Below are 19,990 nucleotides of genomic sequence, written 5' to 3' on the forward strand. Positions count from 1 at the left end.
GGCTGTATGGCTAATGCAATAATCTTTTGATTGGAAGCATGATGCAGCACCTGTAATACGCTGAAGCTGTTGAGTGGGCATATCTGGGATAGGGCAATCCTGCAAACAGCATTTCCTACCCTGTTATACAGTAATACCTCCATGAACGTCCATCTTGTCTAGCGTCCATTCAGGCAAACATCCACGGCAAACCTGGAAGTACCGGAACAGGTTACTTCTGGGTTTGCCACTCGCGCATGCGCAGAAGCGCTAAATTGCGCTTTCAGCTAGTGGCCGGGGCTTCGGAGTGGATCCCGGACGCAAAACAAGGTACAACTGTATAGCATTAGTAGCCCTTTGAACCTGGCCTGGCAGCAAATGGGCAGCTAGTGCAGATCCCTGAGCAGAGGTGTCCCCTGCTGACGGGTCCTCCCTTCAGTGAGCAAGCATGCTGCAGCGTTCTGCACTAACTGCAGCTTCTGGATCGAGTGCAAGGGAAGCCCCCTCAGAGTGCATTGCAGAAATCCAGTCCTGAAGTCAAGCTTCTTTGTTACATGTACTTGAACAGCCCTGTAATGAACTTATTGAAACCCCGCAGAGAGAGGCATTTGCTTTTCCAGAAAGCAATTATGTCAAAAATCAGAGAGCCACAAGGCTCTGGCAGAGTCAAAGTTTCAGAATAGGAATCTTACTGATTCAAAGATTGCAACTCCATTGGCACCAATGTTTCCACTTGGTGTTACTCCAAGACCGCCAATCAATCCCGCACACAAATCACTGGAAGGAAAATGCAAACACACAATAAATATTCGAGTTGGTATATTTAGGCCAGGCATCCCCAAACCTCGGCCCTCCAGATGTTTTGGACTAACATTCCCATCATCCCTGACCACTGGTCCTCTTAGCTAGGGATCATAGGAGTTGTAGGCCAAAACATCTGGAGGGCCAGAGTTTGGGGATGCCTGATTTAGGCTCTTTAAAGTATTATATACTTGCAGTGGGAAGTTTTGGAAAAAAGGGAGCTAAAAAGCAGAGCTAGTGGAAAACAGATGATGATCTTCACAAGGACCTAAAACACAAAAGGAGTGTTTGGTAGCAGAGTGCAGTCATGCACAGCCTGTTTACTGGGTGCAAATAGGAGCAGGCCAGTGCAAAGCATGGCTTGAGGAGGCCAAACAAACTTAGACATTGTCCTGACAACTCCACGAGATGGGATGAGCAAGGCATCTCCTGCAGATTGTAACGCAGGCGTCAGTTGGCACTGGGGAAAACACACCCAAGTTACTGGGTCCCAAGGGAAAGGGAAGGAGGGAGGGAGGGAAGGGGTGAGAGAGAGTGAAAGAAAGAGGGAGAAAGAAGGAAGGACGGACAGATGGAAGGGGAGAGAGAGAGAGATTCTGTCTGCGGCATGGCAAAGGGGGAGGAAGGGACAGTCCCAAAGCCACGCCTTGGGACTGCCCCTTCCTCCCCCCTCCCCCTTGCGATTGCGGAGGAGGAGGGGAGTGGAACAGCCCAATTTCAGGCTTATCCTGCTTCCCCCTCGCCCCTGCCGATCGTGGAGGGGGAGGAGGGAGGCGGAAAAGCCCGATTTGGGGCTGATCCTGCCTCCCCCTCGCCCCTGCCAATCGCGATGGGGGAGGAGGGGGCGGAAAAGCCCGAAATCGGGCTGTTCCGCTCCCCTCCTCCTCCGCAATCGCAGGGGGGAGGGGGAGGAAGGGGCAGCCCCAAAGCCCGACTTTGGGGCTGTCCCTTCCTCCCCCTTTGCCATGCCGCAGACAGAAATTCTCTCTCTCTCCTTTCATTTTGGTAGATGGCTTGGTAGCCGCAGGAAACCGGCTCTATAGGACGCACAGAGATTTTCCCTTTTGTTTTAGGAGGGGAAAATTGCATCCTATGGAGCGAAAAATACAGCAAGTGCCCCTTGGGCATCTCCAGTTGGCACTTTCTGAGTTAACATGCTTCAAGCTCCATTTTATGCAGCAGCCAAAATTGGCTTCTACAAGAAATAAGGCCTAGTTTTATGGCTGCTTTCAGAGATTTGTTCATTATTTGCACACCACTTTGAGAGCTTGTGTTGAAGAGCAGTTTATAATCATCTTATAAATAAATACCTACATAAAATCCTTGACACTAGCTCAAGTCTCCTTACCTAAGGATGTCACCATACAAGTTTGGCATTACAAGGACATCAAACTGAGATGGATCCTGCACCATCTAAAGGACAAGAAATAAGCTGCTGTTTTAAGGAGGAAAATAGCAACTATGAAGCACCTTAATAATGAGTTTGCTATATACTCACATTCAGACACACAGTGTCGAGATACATTTCATTAAACTTAATATCTTTACAGTTTTCTGCTGCTTCCCTGCATTTTTTCAGGAACAACCCATCAGACATTCGCCTGTGCATCAAGGGGAAAAAAGCCGCATTTTAGGGACCTAGATGTGCATACGAGAGTAATGTTGCATTCAGACATTTGGGGGGGGGGATAGTAGTGGAGAGGGAAAGCACCTGTCGACGGCAACTATAGTGTAACATGCCGGGATTTCAGTTTGTGTTCATAAGCAAATATCCATGTTTCAAAGGTAATATTCCTTTCTAATCTTAAGCAATTCACAAATTTTAAGAGAGAATGTATTTCTTAGGGAAAATTGATAACCTGCCTCTCTTCCTAGATGCTCAAGGGAGCAAACGTGTGTTTTGTTCTCCCAATAAACCTGTAGAGCAGGTGAGGCTGAGACAAAGTGACTGGCACAAGGTCCCCCTGTAGCTTCATGGATGAATGGGGATTGGAACACTCTCAACCACTACATCACACAGAGGCCTTACAAGCTATTGTTATATTTGAAACTGTTCTCTTGAACGGTCACATAATGATGTGCGCATGCACGCACACACACACACATACATACACACCCCTCTTGGAAGCCAGCGAGGTCAAAATGTTTCTCTTCTATTTAGCTGTGCTCAGTATATATATTATAGTAGACAAGTCCACCGAAGAGAACGAAAGGTCAACACGTATCTGACCAACCAAGAGAGATTTTTCGCTTACCAATGTAGCTGATCCGCTCAGGTGGCTGGCAAGGGCCCTCCAGATATACAAGGGAAGGTCTCTTTCATGCCACAGGGACAGTGCTGTGGTACTATTGGAGTCAGCTTGTTCACTGCCCGTAACATGATGTAAAACGCTTCAAAGCAAGGATGGCTAACCTGTGGCTCTCCAGATAATGCTGGACCCCAACTCCCATCAGCACTAGCCAGCAAGGCGAATGGCCAAGGGCGAGGAAAACGCTACTCCAAGATCCCCAAGACAGACACAGGTGAGCCATTCCTTCTCTAGCCATGGTATCAAGTGGCCTTCAAAACTGTGTTTATGATAGATAAATACAAACTCTCTATATCCTCACCCACCATAAAATTTTCAAAGCAAGGTATTTAATCATAGGCAATTAAAAAAAGAAGTCTGTGGTAAAACTAAAAAGTCTTTCTTGTTCAGGAGCATCGTGATTCCAAGTTATGGAGTGGAGACAAGGGAAGTGGGCACACTCAGCTGTAATTAACACAGCAACACTGTATTGTACCAAACATTTGGCAAGAATTTTTTTTTCTAGGTGCAGATTTGAATACAAATTCGATTACAGTCTTCATGCAGCAGCAGCAGCAGCAGCAGCAGGTTGAGGTTAATCTCAGTTACAGTTTTAGACAAATGTTGAAAAATTTAATTGTGCTATCCTGGATTACTGAAACATCCTTATTAATACAAAATTAGCTTTTTTTCTATGCAAAACCTTTTTTTTGTTAAGAGTTACTTTCATAATTACCTCTAGTATGCACCATCTGCCAAAAACAGGAAAAAGAGGTGAATTATTTTCATCTAATAAAACATACTGGGCTATGGGGAAAAAGGTTTTCTAACTGAATGGAATGGGGGGGTGTCTCTAAACAAGAGTGTTATTCTTACATTCTAATCTAGAGCAGACTGAACTGGGGCAGAGAGAGAAACAGGAGCCCTTCTGATGGCCCCAGCGGAAGATGAGAACCTGGCTGTTATTTATTTAGAGCATTTTTATCCCTCTCTTCAGCAGAGGCACAGCAAGCCCAGGTGGTAGCCGGGGTGGAATTTTTTTTGTCACCCCCCCATGCCACTTTTCTACAGCCCCATCGACATCTCATGGTGGGCTTGGGAGTCGTGGGCGGGCACCAAATGCAACCCCCCACAGCAATAACACCTGGGGTGGTCCGCCTCCCCTTCCTACGCCTCTGCTCATACTTACATGTCAACAAATGTGTGATATGGCACTCTATGAGATCCAACCACACTGTGGAGCAACTGTAGCATAAACCATGTTTCTGGAAGCCTCCACACTGCTATCACGACCACCTCTTAAGAACTAATCTGCTGGATCGGAGCAAAGGTCTGTCTCATCTAGCATTCTCTTTCTGCCAACAACCCTTGGCTGTCAGTCACCCTGGCATATGGTTATTGGGAGCTATGTTGACTAATATGGACGTTCAATTTAGTTATCATGGCTGGCAGGCTAGATCACTCTTTAATGGACTTATCAAATCCTTAAAGCACACACACACACACACCTTATATAAGCTAGTGGACACCACAGTACCTTGTGGCAGTAAATTCATCCCCCCTCCCAAACAAATGCCCCTCAGATAATCCCAAGACACATAAAACCACTACTTGTCTTACCAGCATAGGATAGTTAAAACAACCTTTTGAGGGTTCAAGAGGAGGGAAGGCAGGCAGGTAAAGGGGATGATGTACATTTCACTGGGAAGTTGAGAAGCAGAATCAGCGAGACTCTTGCCTCCTCCGCTTCCTCATTGAGGCGCTGCTGCCGCTCTGAGAAGGAAAGGGGGGGAAGGGGGCTGGGAGCCTCCCGCTTCCCTTCTGCCCCAGGACGAGCTGAGCGGAAGCCAAGGGACCACCCCACTCCTTTCCCCGGCATGGGCACAACCGTGTCACGGTGAGGCTCTGGCGCCAGAAACCAGAGCCTCACCAGAGCCTCACCGTGATTCTGTACGGACTGCGCATTTGCAGGCGGAGGGGAGGGGCACGCCAAGTGTCACCACCCCCTTTGCTATGCCCCTGCTCTTCAGCTGAGAAAGGCTCTTCAATGTGATCAAAAATTAAGAACTTGATAAGTGCCTGAGAGATCAGGGCAAAGGGGGCTCATCTAGTCCAGCCTCCTGTTTTCACAGGGGCCAGCCAGACGCCCCCATGGGAAACCAGCAAATGGGATCAGAGGAACATGAGCCCCTTCCCCTCCTGGGGTTTCCAGCAACCACGATTCAACCGTATTAATGTCTCAGATAATGGAGGGAGAACATAGCCGTTGTGGCTAATAGCCAGTCACAGCCTTTGCCTCCATGAAATTGTCCAATCCTCTTTTAAAGCCACCAGACTCTGTCCAACACCATTCCCACTCCTGCACACGCTCCGTACTCAGTTTCTGGACATGGGGAGGCCGGGAGCAGCAGGTTATCCTCCCTCTCCTACATGGATTTGATGGAGGGTGGTTAATAATTTCATAAACATGTGAAGAACTATTTTTTAGTGAATTAACATCTAAACTGTGTGTTTTTTTAAGTAGAGCAAGGGAATGGAGTTTAAACATTGACCAAGGCCTGACTGCCAAAAGAAGGCTCCATCAAATGTATGGCACCTTCTTCTGGCAGCGACAGGAGGCAGCAAACCGACACACACGTGTCCATTAAAAAAAGCAGCATGACTTTTGCACATTAGAACTGGGTTACCATCATGGTCACGTACATAATGTTTGCTTTATGCACAGCTGTAACTTTGCTTCTTTGATTATTTCTGGCATATTCAAAGGCAAAATCAGCAATGCGTTTGCTGGCATCTTCCGTGATGAGCTTGATACTCTGTACAACACCATCAACAATCTGAAAGACACACAACAGTTACGTGGGTAGTCAAAAGCAGACTCCTAAGAACGTAATTCTGTATAGGTTCAGCAGGGCTGGGCTGGTGAATCATCCAGCCCACAGAATACTGCATCTGACAATTCTACAGCAGTTAGGGAAGCTAATTATTAGATATTATTTGGAGAGGGGAGGGGCCGCGTGTGGTCCGGCTGCATTCTGCACTCATACCAGGTGCTCGATTCCGCTGTATTCCCCTTCTGTGTTCTCTCGTATTGTGACTATGTCGACATCTGTGTAAGGGGTTTTGTAGCCTTCAATCGATACACAAGGACGGACATTTGCATAAAGGTCAAATGTTTTACGAAGCAGCAGGTTCATTGATGGGTGGCCAGCAGCTATGGGTGTTTTCAAAGGGCCTGAAACACACAAGGTGCAATTGTTTTAGAACATAATGTCAGACCATGGCCTGCTCCTTAGCAACAGCATTCCTCCCCGCCACTCCAGCGTTAAACCCTCTGGTTTGAGGTGGCCTTGAGGAGACTTTCTCCCTTATAATGAACACCTGTCCTTGTTGCCAGGCTCTTGTTACAACTTGCCACGGCATACTGCTCAGCACTAAGCAGAATTTTACACAATGGAAATGTACAGGTGAAACTCAGAAAATTAGAAAAGGGGGGAAAGCAGACCCTAATTCTTAGTAATGGAGATCTTGCAGCAGGAACAGAAAATTTTGGAGAGAAGTCACAAGTTGTTGGTTCTTCAGGAGAGGCAACGGAAAGGTCCTGCATTCCCAGATCTCCCTTTCCTTGGGGAAACTACACAGGAACCTGCTTTAAAGAAGGCCACACTTTGTCTATTGAGTCTAGCATTGTATACGATAGCAAAGAGCAGACCTGTAGGATTTCAGAATGAGCTCTTCTCTGTCACCTGCTGTGTGTTTCTTTTCTTTTCTTTTAATTTTAAAATAACCTTTATTGATTTAAAAATAGAAATAAAAACAAAACATCTAACTAAAATAGAACGAAATAAATACACAAATAATCCATCATATAAATCCAAACTAATTTAACCTTTCTTCTACAATGTTGTTTCACCTTAACTTATGCCTTTTCATGTTCACCTATATTCATGCTGTGTGTTTCTTTTAAATAGAGCTGAAAAGAATTGAACTTTGGACCTTCAGCACATACAGGATGCACTCCACCACTGAGCTATGTTACCTTTCCTAGACTACAGTTAGCATAACAAAATTCAGCATCAGAATTGAGAAAATGTTGGGTGGAGGCAATTTTGGGGAGAAGTATGCATGAGAATGTAAGCAAGTAGAAGTAGGTAGAATATTTATTTAGGACTCCCCTCTTTTTCTGGGTTAAAAATAAGAATATTCAAGCAAGATGGAATGGGGTTGGGGTGGGCAGAGGCTGGGGTTGGGTGTTGCTAGACTACAAGCTCTCTCGTCCCTGGCTGTTGGCCATACTTGGCTGGACCTGATGGAAGTGGTTCCTCAGCCATATGTGAAGGGCTACAGGTTCCCTTCCCCAGTGCAGGGTTACTCCACCATCACTCTGGACTAGAGATGGGAAGGCCTGGGAAAAATGGCTTTTTTCCCAAAGCCACTTTCCCCTGGACAATTAGAAAAAAATTGTTTGATATAGTCTGAAAATTCTACACACTATTCCCCCCCATTTTTCCTGAAAAAATGGCTTTGGAAAAAAAACTTTAAAAACCTGTTCCCTCTCCCAAATTTTTCAATTTTCCCCCAGGCCTTCCAGCACCCACACTTTGGAGCTCCCTGCCGACTGACACCAGGCAGGTGCTCTCACTGTCCTCTTTCCGGCAACTGCTCAAAACATTTTCATTAGGTCCAGCCCATCTGAACACAGAAGCTGCATGCGATTTACTTCCTTTTAACCACTGCTGACTTTAATCATCTTTTGAATACTCTTAAATACCTGCTTTTAACTGTGTTTTATCAATCATTTTAATATTCTGTTGTATATTTTTGTAAGCTGTTTAGAAAGCTCTCTTACCATCCTGCAGTTTATAATATATAATAACAAATTCTATTAAAAAACCACACACACACACACCTTTTTCTTTCAAACAGTTTGAGCCTTAGTGCAACATACTATTCAGTAACTGGATGTTGGTTACTTTTGGGCCTGGCATGCAAAAAAATAAATTGCCTCATGCTTTGCCCCGGCTGTCCTCAAGTAGAGATGGAAAGGCCTGGGGAAAAACTGAAAAAAATGGGAGGGGAAACAGGCCCTCCCCCCATTTTTTTCCAAAGCCGTTTTTTTTAGAAGTTCATGAGAAAAATGACAAAGAGGAAGAGCAAGAAGAAATGGATGGTGGCAGTTCAGAAAACGAGATAGAATAAACTGCATGTACTGTATATGTTGTGTCTTCTGTTTTCTTTTCTTTTTTAAAGCACTACTCAAAGGGTAGGCCTTCTATGGAGCTTAAATATTGAGGTAGATCTTAACTTCATTTGCTGTTGGTGCTAAGGGGCAAATCTGATGGTTTTTTATGTTGGTGGTTTCTTGATTATTATTTTGTCGTTGCTTTTGAGGGAAAGGGGGTGGTTAACTGTTTTATTGCAAGCATAATACTTTTGTCTACACTGTGTTTCACGCAATTTGTAACCCTGAACTTTTCCCGATTTCCCCAAAATTTTCATTTTTTTCTGGAAAAAAACAGGGGGGGGGAACACGGTTTTTTTCCTCATGGCATCATAATTTTCTGAAATTTTACATCTCTACTCTGGACCTTCACACCCATCAAAAATTAGGCTTAGGGAATGTTTCTCATGACATTTTCAATACATACTGGGGGAAAGAAGGGGAGCTTGACATGAATAGAACAAATTGTATGTTAGATTTGTGGCTCTTGTTTGCTCCAGGACATCAGAGTTCATGGTGTTTTCCCATTTATCAACAACTCTTTGGAGGAGGTTAGGTTAAGAGATGATGATGGGCTCTGGCTAGTGAGCTTCATGGCTGAATAGGGATTTAGACACAGGCTTCTCCAGCTGAAGTCAACTATCTACTACTGGCTGCCCCATATGGAAGAGAGCTCAGTCATTTAGGCAGCAGTAGCAGGAAACACTTTTCAGGTTGTTCTTTTCACAGTGAAGGGGTCATTTAATTCTGGTGTCTTACAATAAAACTTACATGGAGTTCAAATGCAATGTTTGAAGATTATATACAAGTTGTCCTTGCGAGGCTGCAATCCTACTCACACAACCTGGGAGTAAGTCCCACTTACTTCTGAGTAAACACACACTAGGGTGCTCTGTGCACTTTACAGAGCTGGTGAACATGACATGCTGCAACGACACTATTTCTCCAATAATGGCGCTTCTGTCCTTAGTCACAAACTGTTAGCGGCTTTGTGGGCTTATAGAATAAGGAAGTTCAGAACATTACTAAGAAATTTATTTGTATAAAGCAAAACTCTGTACAAACACAGGTTTGTTCAGTAAAGATGCAACAAAACCCGAGTGCCTTTTTTTTCATTCTCTCTCTCCCTCCCCCCCCCCCCCCCCCGTCAACAGGAACCTCCAACATACCTTTCAGTCCTATTTTGTTCTTGTCCATGGATTCTTTGGCATCTTGAGGTATCATCCATTTGCCTCCTGGCCCTTGGATTGCTGTCACATTTCTCTCTTCAAACTGAACAGGTGCCTAAACACAATTGTTTCACGTTATCTTCTGATCTGTTTTGGGGGAAAACGATCAATTGCCAAAGGGACTTTGTCAAAACACACCCTGCAAGAGAGACACACCACCCTGGAAGCCAGTGTCTTCAGGCTGGATAACGGGAAATATTTACACAGGAATACAAGCTAGCAGGAAGGATGAAAGTATTATTATCAGCTGCTGTTTCTGGATATTGTGGGCTCATGGGAGTATAAGTGGGTGATAAGAGGAAACACCATCGAGCAAGTTAAGTGGTTTAAATATCTAGGCGTTTATTTTCATTATAAGGCTGGCTGGGTAGTTCAGAGAATCTGCCATTAATGCTGCTAAAAGCAGTGCCAGTGATCACTCGTTTCTATTATTCCGAAGGGAACCAGGATGTTCCAGCAGCCCCGAGGGTGTTCAATGCTAGACTAAGCGCACAACTACCATATGGGATAAATGCCTTCAATCAGGCTACTGAAAGACTTCAATCAGGTTTCCTTTGAAAAAAAATTGCTGTACCAAATTGTGTCCCCCTACGCCTGGAAACAAATACAAGTAAAGGTATTCACTGGACCGCCCACAGATTGAGCTTGAGAACTGTAGTTCCACATCTCCCCCCCTCCCCCTCCCCGGATATACAAGCCAAGTAAATTGATTTGTCTGCCTTAGTTCTCCCAATGACATACTCTCTGCTTTTGTACAGGTAACTTGCAACATTTACGAACTTTGCCATCACCTAGCATTTTCAGCTTTTCTGAAAGGGAAAATCAGTATACACATACTATCACATGTTGTATTGCTTCTGTATAAATATTACAATGCATTGCATTTACACTCACGAAATAAATACTCAGCATTCAACTACAGCACACGGCATCCATTAACTGCAAATCGTTAAAGCTTCCCAATGTCTGGAGCAGGGGTAGGCAACCTAAGGCCCGTGGGCCGGATGCGGCCCAATCGCCTTCTCAATCCGGCCCACGGACGGTCCAGGAATCAGCGTGTTTTTACATGAGTAGAATGTGTCCTTTTATTTAAAATGCATCTCTGAGTTATTTGTGGGGCCTGCCTGGTGTTTTTACATGAGTAGAATGTGTGCTTTTATTTAAAATGCATTTCTGGGTTATTTGTGGGGCATAGAAATTTGTTCATATTTTTTTCCAAAATATAGTCCGGCCCCCCACAAAGTCTGAGGAATGGTAGACCGGCCCACAGCTGAAAAAGGTTGCTGACCCCTGGTCTGGAGCCCCACAAGTCCCTCTCTCACCACAAGGGAATGGAAAATTCTACTCTGCTTTTTCTCCCAAGGCCAAACTGAAACAGATGAAATTCTGCCCCCCAAGCAGGTCAAATGGGAATTTTGCAACAGGTTTTAATAGAGCCAGGACTCTCCCCTCCCCCAAGCCAACAAAATAGCTCAAGGCTTCTGGTTCCCAGTTTTCTATTTTAAAGTCTTTGGGCTGTACACAAAGTACATTTCTAACAATGCTGCTTTTGGGGAAATAACCGTGATTTAAACACTTATCGATCACGGTTTGGAAAGTAGCAGTTTATGCATATCAATAAGCTTATCACTCTTCCCTATAGCACCTGTAACCAAAACGTTGTTCCCCCCTCCATGATTAAAAAAAATACAATACGAACTTGAGAGAGTTAAAACGCCTGCTTTATTATTATTATTACTGATGGAGGGGGAGCACACTCCTGGCGTCTGCCGGATCCATGCCCCCTAAACGCTTGATTAGGGTTTTTTTCTGGGGGGTCGCTGTGCTGTAGCAAACCCCCCTTGCCTCGAAGGCACACGGCTTCCTCAGCTGAGGAGAACAGCGCTTGCCATTGTCTCGCGATCGGGCGGAAGTCCTCTTAAATAAATTGTTTAAATTGTTATTAAGGAAATAATTACTTTTCTCCTTCCAATAAAATACAGCAGAAAAGTTGTCCAAATAGAATCATAGAATTGGAAGAGACCACAAGGGCCATCCAGTCCAACCCCCTGCCAAGCAGGAAACACCATCAAAGCATTCCTGACAGATGACTGTCAAGCCTCCGCTTAAAGACCTCCAAAGAAGGAGACTCCACCACACTCCTTGGCAGCAAATTCCACTGTCAAACAGCTCTTACTGTCAGGAAGTTCTTCCTAATGTTTAGGTGGAATCTTCTTTCTTGTAGTTTGAATCCATTGCTCCGTGTCCGCTTCTCTGGAGCAGCAGAAAACAATCTTTCTCCGTCCTCTATATGACACCCTTTAATATATTTGAACATGGCTATCATATCACCCCTATCATATCATATGGCAATCATATCATTGGCTTTTTAGCTGCTACATCACACTGTTGACTCATGTCAAGTTTGTGGTCTACCAAGACTCCTAGATCCTTTTCACATGTACTGCTCTCAAGCCAGGTGTCCCCCATCCTGTATTTGTGCCTTTCTTTTTTTTTCTTTTTTTGCCCAAGTACTTTACATTTCTCCCTGTTAAAATTCATCTTGTTTGTTTTGGCCCAGTTGTCTAATCTGTTAAGGTCATTTTGAAGTATGATCCTGTCCTCTGGGCTATCAAACAGTTATTATAAACAGTATTATAAACAGTATTATAAACAGTAAACTTTTGAAACCGCACAATAATTTCATAATTATCTGTCAATGTATTTCTAATAGTATAAACCAGGGGTAGACAACCTTTTTATACCTACCACCCACTAATGCATCTTTCCTGATGGTAAAATTTCCATACCGCCCACCAGTGCTCGATGGAAGGAGGATTGAGCTTGTGCCATAGAACCCCCTACTGCCCACCTAGAATCCTGAAATGCCCACCTGTGGGCGGTAGGGACCAGGTTGACAACCCCTGGTATAACCAAATCAGTAATTTTTGATATAACTGTAAAAACTACTCTGAAAATTTATTATTCCAAAACTGAAACCTTCATCTGGTTGTAAATATTAAGATTAAACAAGCAAGAATGAGTCTTTCTGTAAAAAAAGATTTGTTGTTGTTGTTTAGTCGTTTAGTCGTGTCCGACTCTTCGTGACCCCATGGACCATAGCACGCCAGGCACTCCTGTCTTGCACTGCCTCCCGCAGTTTGGTCAAACTCATGTTCGTAGCTTCGAGAACACTGTCCAACCATCTCGTCCTCTGTCGTCCCCTTCTCCTAGTGCCCTCAATCTTTCCCAACATCAGGGTCTTTTCCAAGGATTCTTCTCTTCTCATGAGGTGGCCAAAGTATTGGAGCCTCAGCTTCACGATCTGTCCTTCCAGGGAGCACTCAGGGCTGATTTCCTTAAGAATGGATAGGTTTGATCTTCTAGCAGTCCATGGGACTCTCAAGAGTCTCCTCCAGCACCATAATTCAAAAGCATCAATTCTTCGGCGATCAGCCTTCTTTATGGTCCAGCTCTCACTTCCATACATCACTACTGGGAAAACCATAGCTTTAACTATACGGACCTTTGTCGGCAAGGTGATGTCTCTGCTTTTTAAGATGCTGTGTAGGTTTGTCATTGCTTTTCTCCCAAGAAGCAGGCGTCTTTTAATTTCGTGACTGCTGTCACCATCTGCAGTGATCAAGGAGCCCAAGAAAGTAAAATCTCTCACTGCCTCCATTTCTTCCCCTTCTATTTGCCAGGAGGTGATGGGACCAGTGGCCATGATCTTGGTTTTTTTGATGTTGAGCTTCAGACCATATTTTGCGCTCTCCTCTTTCACCCTCATTAAAAGGTTCTTTAATTCCTCCTCGCTTTCTGCCATCAAGGTTGTGTCATCTGCATATCTGAGGTTGTTGATATTTCTTCCGGCAATCTTAATTCCGGCTTGGGATTCATCTAGTCCAGCCTTTCGCATGATGAATTCTGCATATAAGTTAAATAAGCAGGGAGACAATATACAACCTTGTCGTACTCCTTTCCCAATTTTGAACCAATCAGTTGTTCCATATCCAGTTCTAACTGTAGCTTCTTGACCCACATAGAGATTTCTCAGGAGACAGATGAGGTGATCAGGCACTCCCATTTCTTTAAGAACTTGCCATAGTTTGCTGTGGTCGACACAGTCAAAGGCTTTTGCATAGTCAATGAAGCAGAAGTAGACGTTTTTCTGGAACTCTCTAGCTTTCTCCATAATCCAGCGCATGTTTGCTATTTGGTCTCTGGTTCCTCTGCCCTTTCGAAATCCAGCTTGCACTTCTGGGAGTTCTCGGTTCACATACTGCCTAAGCCTGCCTTGTAGAATTTTGAGCATAACCTTGCTAGCGTGTGAAATGAGCGCAATTGTGCGGTAGTTGGAGCATTCTTTGGCACTGCCCTTCTTTGGAATTGGGATGTAGACTGATCTTCTCCAATCCTCTGGCCATTGCTGAGTTTTCCAAACTTGCTGGCATATTGGGTGTAGCACCTTAACAGCATCATCTTTTAAAATTTTAAATAGTTCAGCTGGAATATCATCACTTCCACTGGCCTTGTTATTAGCAGTGCTTTCTAAGGCCCATTTGACTTCACTCTCCAAGATGTCTGGCTCAAGGTCAGCAACCACACTACCTGGGGTGTACGAGACCTCCATATCTTTCTGGTATAATTCCTCTGTGTATTCTTGCCACCTCTTCTTGATGTCTTCTGCTTCTGTTAGGTCCTTACCACTTTTGTCCTTGATTATGGTAATCTTTGTACGAAATGTTCCTTTCATATCTCCAATTTTCTTGAACAGATCTCTGATTTTCCCCATTCTATTGTTTTCCTCTATTTCTTTGCATTGCTCATTTAAGAAGACCCTCTTGTCTCTCCTTGCTGCTTTTTGGAAATCTGCATTCAGTTTCCTGTATCTTTCCCTATCTCCCTTGCATTTTGCTTGCCTCCTCTCCTCCGCTATTTGTAAGGCCTCGTTGGACAGCCATTTTGCTTTCTTGCATTTCCTTTTCCTTGGGATGGTTTTCGTTGCTGCCTCCTGTATAATGTTACGAGCCTCCATCCATAGTTCTTCAGGCACTCTGTCCACCAAATCTAAATCCTTAAACCTGTTCCGCACTTCCACTGTGTATTCATAAGGGATTTGATTCAGATTGTATCTTACTGGCCCAGTGGTTTTTCCTACTTTCTTCAGTTTAAGCTGGAATTTTGCTATAAGAAGCTGGTGATCTGAGTTACAGTCAGCTCCAGGTCTTGTTTTTGCTGACTGTATAGAGCTTCTCCATCTTTGGCTGCAGAGAATATAATCAATCTGATTTCGATGCTGCCCATTTGGTGATATCCATGTGTAGAGTCGTCACTTGTGTTGTTGGAAGAGAGTGTTTGTGATGACCAGCTTGTTCTCTTGACAGAACTCTATTAGCCTTTGCCCTGCTTCATTTTGAACTCCAAGGCCAAACTTGCCAGTTATTCCTTTTATCTCTTGATTCCCTACTTTAGCATTCCAATCCCCTGTAATGAGAAGAACATCCTTCTTTGGTGTCATTTCTAGAAGGTGTTGTAGGTCTTCATAGAATTGGTCAATTTCACTTTCTTCAGCACCGGTAGTTGGTGCATAAACTTGGATTACTGTGATGTTAAAAGGTCTGCCTTGGATTCGTATCGAGATCATTCTGTCATCAGAATGACAGAATGACAGAAAAAAAGATTTAAATCAAGTCAAATCAAGTCTTATTGACTAGTGATTTAAATCGATTTGATTTAAATCAAATCCACCCTGATGCAGGGCATACATTCTAGTCAGACTGCAACCTTTGGCAATACTACAGGGGAGACTCTAGAAAATGCCATTCGCAGAGAGACTATGCCCCTGTGGACAGAGGCAAATAGAAACCATCGCACATGTTCTTTTGCACTGTCCCTGGTATCAGACAATCTAAGTTTATTATTCAGTTGGTTGTTGGTAGAGAGTGGCATTCAGACAAAGTAAGGTAGCTTCCTTATGCTTACTAAGGATGGGGATAAGATGCAGATAGTAGCCAGGTTTCTGCAACATGCTATGAGGATTTGTGAATGTTATACAGTGGTACCTCATAAGACGATTGCCCTGCAAGACGAATTTTTCGCAAGACGAATGCGATGGTGACTCGCAAGACGGCTTCGTTTTGCGAAAAATTTGTCTTGCAAATCGCGGTTTCCCATAGGAATGCACTGAAATTTAATTAATGCGTTCCTATGGGCAAAAAAAGAAATTTCAATGCATTCCTATAGGAAACCGCAATTCACAAGACGAATTTTTTGCAAAACGAATTGACTCGTGGAATGAATTAAATTCGTCTTGCGAGGCACCACTGTACAACATTATCATAAGTGTTATTTGCAGGTTTTAATGAGCAATTTTATTGTACTGAACCCTACTGGAATCTTGTATATATGCCAATTAATGTTTAAGAATTTGAACGTGAGTGGGTTCATGTCAGCAAAGTTGAAAATTCTCAATTTTCTGGTGGATTTTTTACCCATTTTTAGAAATGCATTGTTTTTTAGAAAATTGGTTACAATACAATACAATACAAGTTGAATTAGGGAACAGGAATGCACAAAATGTTGGCCAAAACTAAAAACATTTTCCCCCAGATGATTATTCTTAAGGAAACACAAATGTATGCACACAGGTCTTCAGGTGTAAGAAGATCCTGCTGGATCAGGCCAATAGCCCATATACTCCAGCATCCTGCTCTCACAGTGGGCAAGCAATTGTCTTGAGGGAAACCAGCAAGCAGGATTCAAGCGCAAGAGTCCCCTCCCCTCCAGTGGTTTCCAGCAAGTGGCATTCAGAAGCATGGCTGGCTCCAGCTGTGGAGGCAAAGCAGAGCCATCCTGGCTAGTAGCCATTAAAAGCCTTCTCCTCCATGAATTTGTCCAATCATATTTTAAACCCATCAAAGTTGGTGCCCATCACAGCCTCCTGTGAGTCAGTATGAGTGCCATGGTTGAACTATGCACTGTGTGAAAATATTGAAAGGCATTTTTAAGTTAGCACATCAGTTTTCATTGCCTTCATTCCCTACCCCTTAAAGTCTAAGTGATTGGATTCTAATTTACAAAGTATTTTCACCAAATACACTTTAGTGATTCCTAATCCCATGCCCCACTATCCACCTACTTCCACTACTTTTGGCTACAGGGTGGAGTGTGGACTTCTCAGGTCTTTACTAAAACTAAAGGCAAGTCAAATAAGCGAATCAAATCAGGTCTCCAATGTCTTAGGGTAGGGATAGGAAACCTTTGGCTCTCCCTATGTTGCAGGATCCCTACTCACATCAGCATGGCCATTGGTTAGGAATGACTGTTGGGAGTTGTAGTCAGGCGGTCCATTGGGGGGGGGGCGGCGGCAAAAGAAATGTTTCCCAAAACACACTGGAACTAAAGAACATCACTGGTTCTGAGAGATAAAAGGAACAACTGGCAAGTTTGGCCTTGGAGTTCAAAATGAAGCAGGGCAAAGGCTAATAGAGTTCTGTCAAGAGAACAAGCTGGTCATCACAAACACTCTCTTCCAACAACACAAGAGACGACTCTACACATGGATATCACCAAATGGGCAGCATCGAAATCAGATTGATTATATTCTCTGCAGCCAAAGATGGAGAAGCTCTATACAGTCAGCAAAAACAAGACCTGGAGCTGACTGTAACTCAGATCATCAGCTTCTTATAGCAAAATTCCAGCTTAAACTGAAGAAAGTAGGGAAAACCACTGGGCCAGTAAGATACAATCTAAATCAAATCCCTTATGAATACACAGTGGAAGTGAGGAACAGGTTTAAGGATTTAGATTTGGTGGACAGAGTGCCTGAAGAACTATGGATGGAGGCTCGTAACATTATACAGGAGGCAGCAACGAAAACCATCCCAAGGAAAAGGAAATGCAAGAAAGCAAAATGGCTATCCAACGAGGCCTTACAAATAGCGGAGGAGAGGAGGCAAGCAAAATGCAAGGGAGATAGGGAAAGATACAGGAAGCTGAATGCAGATTTCCAAAAAACAGCAAGGAGAGACAAGAGGGTCTTCTTAAATGAGCAATGCAGAGAAATAGAGGAAAACAATAGAATGGGGAAAACCAGAGATCTGTTCAAGAAAATTGGAGATATGAAAGGAACATTTTGTACAAAGATTACCATAATCAAGGACAAAAGTGGTAAGGACCTAACAGAGGCAGAAGACATCAAGAAGAGGTGGCAAGAATACACAGAGGAATTATACCAGAAAAATATGGAGGTCTCGTACACCCCAGGTAGTGTGGTTGCTGACCTTGAGCCAGACATCTTGGAGAGTGAAGTCAAATGGGCCTTAGAAAGCACTGCTAATAACAAGGCCAGTGGAAGTGATGATATTCCAGCTGAACTATTTAAAATTTTAAAAGATGATGCTGTTAAGGTGCTACACCCAATATGCCAGCAAGTTTGGAAAACTCAGCAATGGCCAGAGGATTGGAGAAGATCAGTCTACATCCCAATTCCAAAGAAGGGCAGTGCCAAAGAATGCTCCAACTACCGCACAATTGCGCTCATTTCACACGCTAGCAAGGTTATGCTTAAAATTCTACAAGGCAGGCTTAGGCAGTATGTGGACCGAGAACTCCCAGAAGTGCAAGCTGGATTTCGAAAGGGCAGAGGAACCAGAGACCAAATAGCAAACATGCGCTGGATTATGGAGAAAGCTAGAGAGTTCCAGAAAAACGTCTACTTCTGCTTCATTGACTATGCAAAAGCCTTTGACTGTGTCGACCACAGCAAACTATGGCAAGTTCTTAAAGAAATGGGAGTGCCTGATCACCTCATCTGTCTCCTGAGAAATCTCTATGTGGGACAAGAAGCTACAGTCAGAACTGGATATGGAACAACTGATTGGTTCAAAATTGGGAAAGGAGTACGACAAGGTTGTATATTGTCTCCCTGCTTATTTAACTTATATGCAGAATTCATCATGCGAAAGGCTGGACTAGATGAATCCCAAGCCGGAATTAAGATTGCCGGAAGAAATATCAACAACCTCAGATATGCAGATGACACAACCTTGATGGCAGAAAGCGAGGAGGAATTAAAGAACCTTTTAATGAGGGTGAAAGAGGAGAGCGCAAAATATGGTCTGAGGCTCAACATCAAAAAAACCAAGATCATGGCCACTGGTCCCATCACCTCCTGGCAAATAGAAGGGGAAGAAATGGAGGCAGTGAGAGATTTTACTTTCTTGGGCTCCTTGATCACTGCAGATGGTGACAGCAGTCACGAAATTAAAAGACGCCTGCTTCTTGGGAGAAAAGCAATGACAAACCTAGACAGCATCTTAAAAAGCAGAGACATCACCTTGCCGACAAAGGTCCGTATAGTTAAAGCTATGGTTTTCCCAGTAGTGATGTATGGAAGTGAGAGCTGGACCATAAAGAAGGCTGATCGCTGAAGAATTGATGCTTTTGAATTATGGTGCTGGAGGAGACTCTTGAGAGTCCCATGGACTGCAAGAAGATCAAACCTATCCATTCTGAAGGAAATCAGCCCTGAGTGCTCCCTGGAAGGACAGATCATGAAGCTAAGGCTCCAATACTTTGGCCACCTCATGAGAAGAGAAGACTCCCTGGAAAAGACCCTGATGTTGGGAAAGATGGAGGGCACTAGGAGAAGGGGACGGCAGAGGACGAGATGGTTGGACAGTGTTCTCAAAGCTACGAACATGAGTTTGACCAAACTGCGGGAGGCAGTGCAAGACAGGAGTGCCTGGCGTGCTATGGTCCATGGGGTCACGAAGAGTCGGACACGACTAAACGACTAAACAACAACAATGTTGCAGGATCCCTACTCACATCAGCATGGCCATTGGTTAGGAATGACTGTTGGGAGTTGTAGTCAGGCGGTCCATGGGGGGGGGGGGCAGCGGCAAAAGAAATGTTTCCCAAAACACACTGGAACTAAAGAACATCACTGGTTCTGAGAGGTTGTTAGACAATGTTCACAAGGGCTTGGAATCAATCCAAGACTTCTGATACAGCAGTAGACTAATCTAAATTTAAGTGTTCCAGTTGGTGGGGTCTCTCTCAGCTTTCTTAGCTGACGGTCACCTGGGGAATATCCTTTTTTGCAAGCAACTTATGTGACTTGGCTTGGAGCTCTCATTTGATTATAAGGATAGCCTATCACATCAAAGTCTCCTGCTGTTATGTGCCAAGGCATCTGCTGCTCTGAAAGCTACTGTGCTCTACCCTAGTAAGAAAAACAACGGTTCCCAAACAAGCAGATCGCTTCTCAAAGCAGGAGAACCTTACTCTTTAGAACCTCTCCTTCAACTGACCTTTCATTAACTTATACCAAAAATGAACAAATCCCAATGGTGTTCAACTGAATCTAAGACATGCAGTCAAAGAGTAACTTACTTTAGCAGCTGCAAAAATCTCCACAACAGCAGCAGATATTTCTGGTCCAATGCCATCTCCTGGGATCAAAGTTACTGTCTGAACCTAGA

General features: G+C 44.0%; 1 protein-coding gene across 5 annotated transcripts in view; it reads right to left on the reverse strand.

The window, feature by feature from the left end:
- The window catches only part of IDH3A (isocitrate dehydrogenase (NAD(+)) 3 catalytic subunit alpha), a 29,286-nt gene that overhangs the window by 4,404 nt on the left and 4,892 nt on the right, over window positions 1-19,990 (reverse strand). For 3 of the 5 annotated variants that reach the window (XM_035137942.2, XM_035137941.2, XM_035137943.2), the window contains exons 3-9: window positions 19,902-19,985; window positions 9,459-9,573; window positions 6,116-6,303; window positions 5,772-5,905; window positions 2,279-2,381; window positions 2,129-2,193; window positions 672-756 (exon numbers count right to left, since the gene is read on the reverse strand). In XM_035137942.2, the coding sequence (XP_034993833.1) occupies window positions 672-756; window positions 2,129-2,193; window positions 2,279-2,381; window positions 5,772-5,905; window positions 6,116-6,303; window positions 9,459-9,573; window positions 19,902-19,985 (774 nt within the window). Of the gene's footprint in view, window positions 1-671; window positions 757-2,128; window positions 2,194-2,278; window positions 2,382-5,771; window positions 5,906-6,115; window positions 6,304-9,458; window positions 9,606-19,901; window positions 19,986-19,990 lie in introns of all 5 variants that reach the window. The other 2 variants (XM_035137944.2, XM_060282967.1) reach the window with 1 other exon arrangement.

Source organism: Zootoca vivipara, chromosome 14 (genome assembly GCF_963506605.1).
Source record: "Zootoca vivipara chromosome 14, rZooViv1.1, whole genome shotgun sequence".
Taxonomy (NCBI): Eukaryota; Metazoa; Chordata; class Lepidosauria; order Squamata; family Lacertidae; genus Zootoca; species Zootoca vivipara.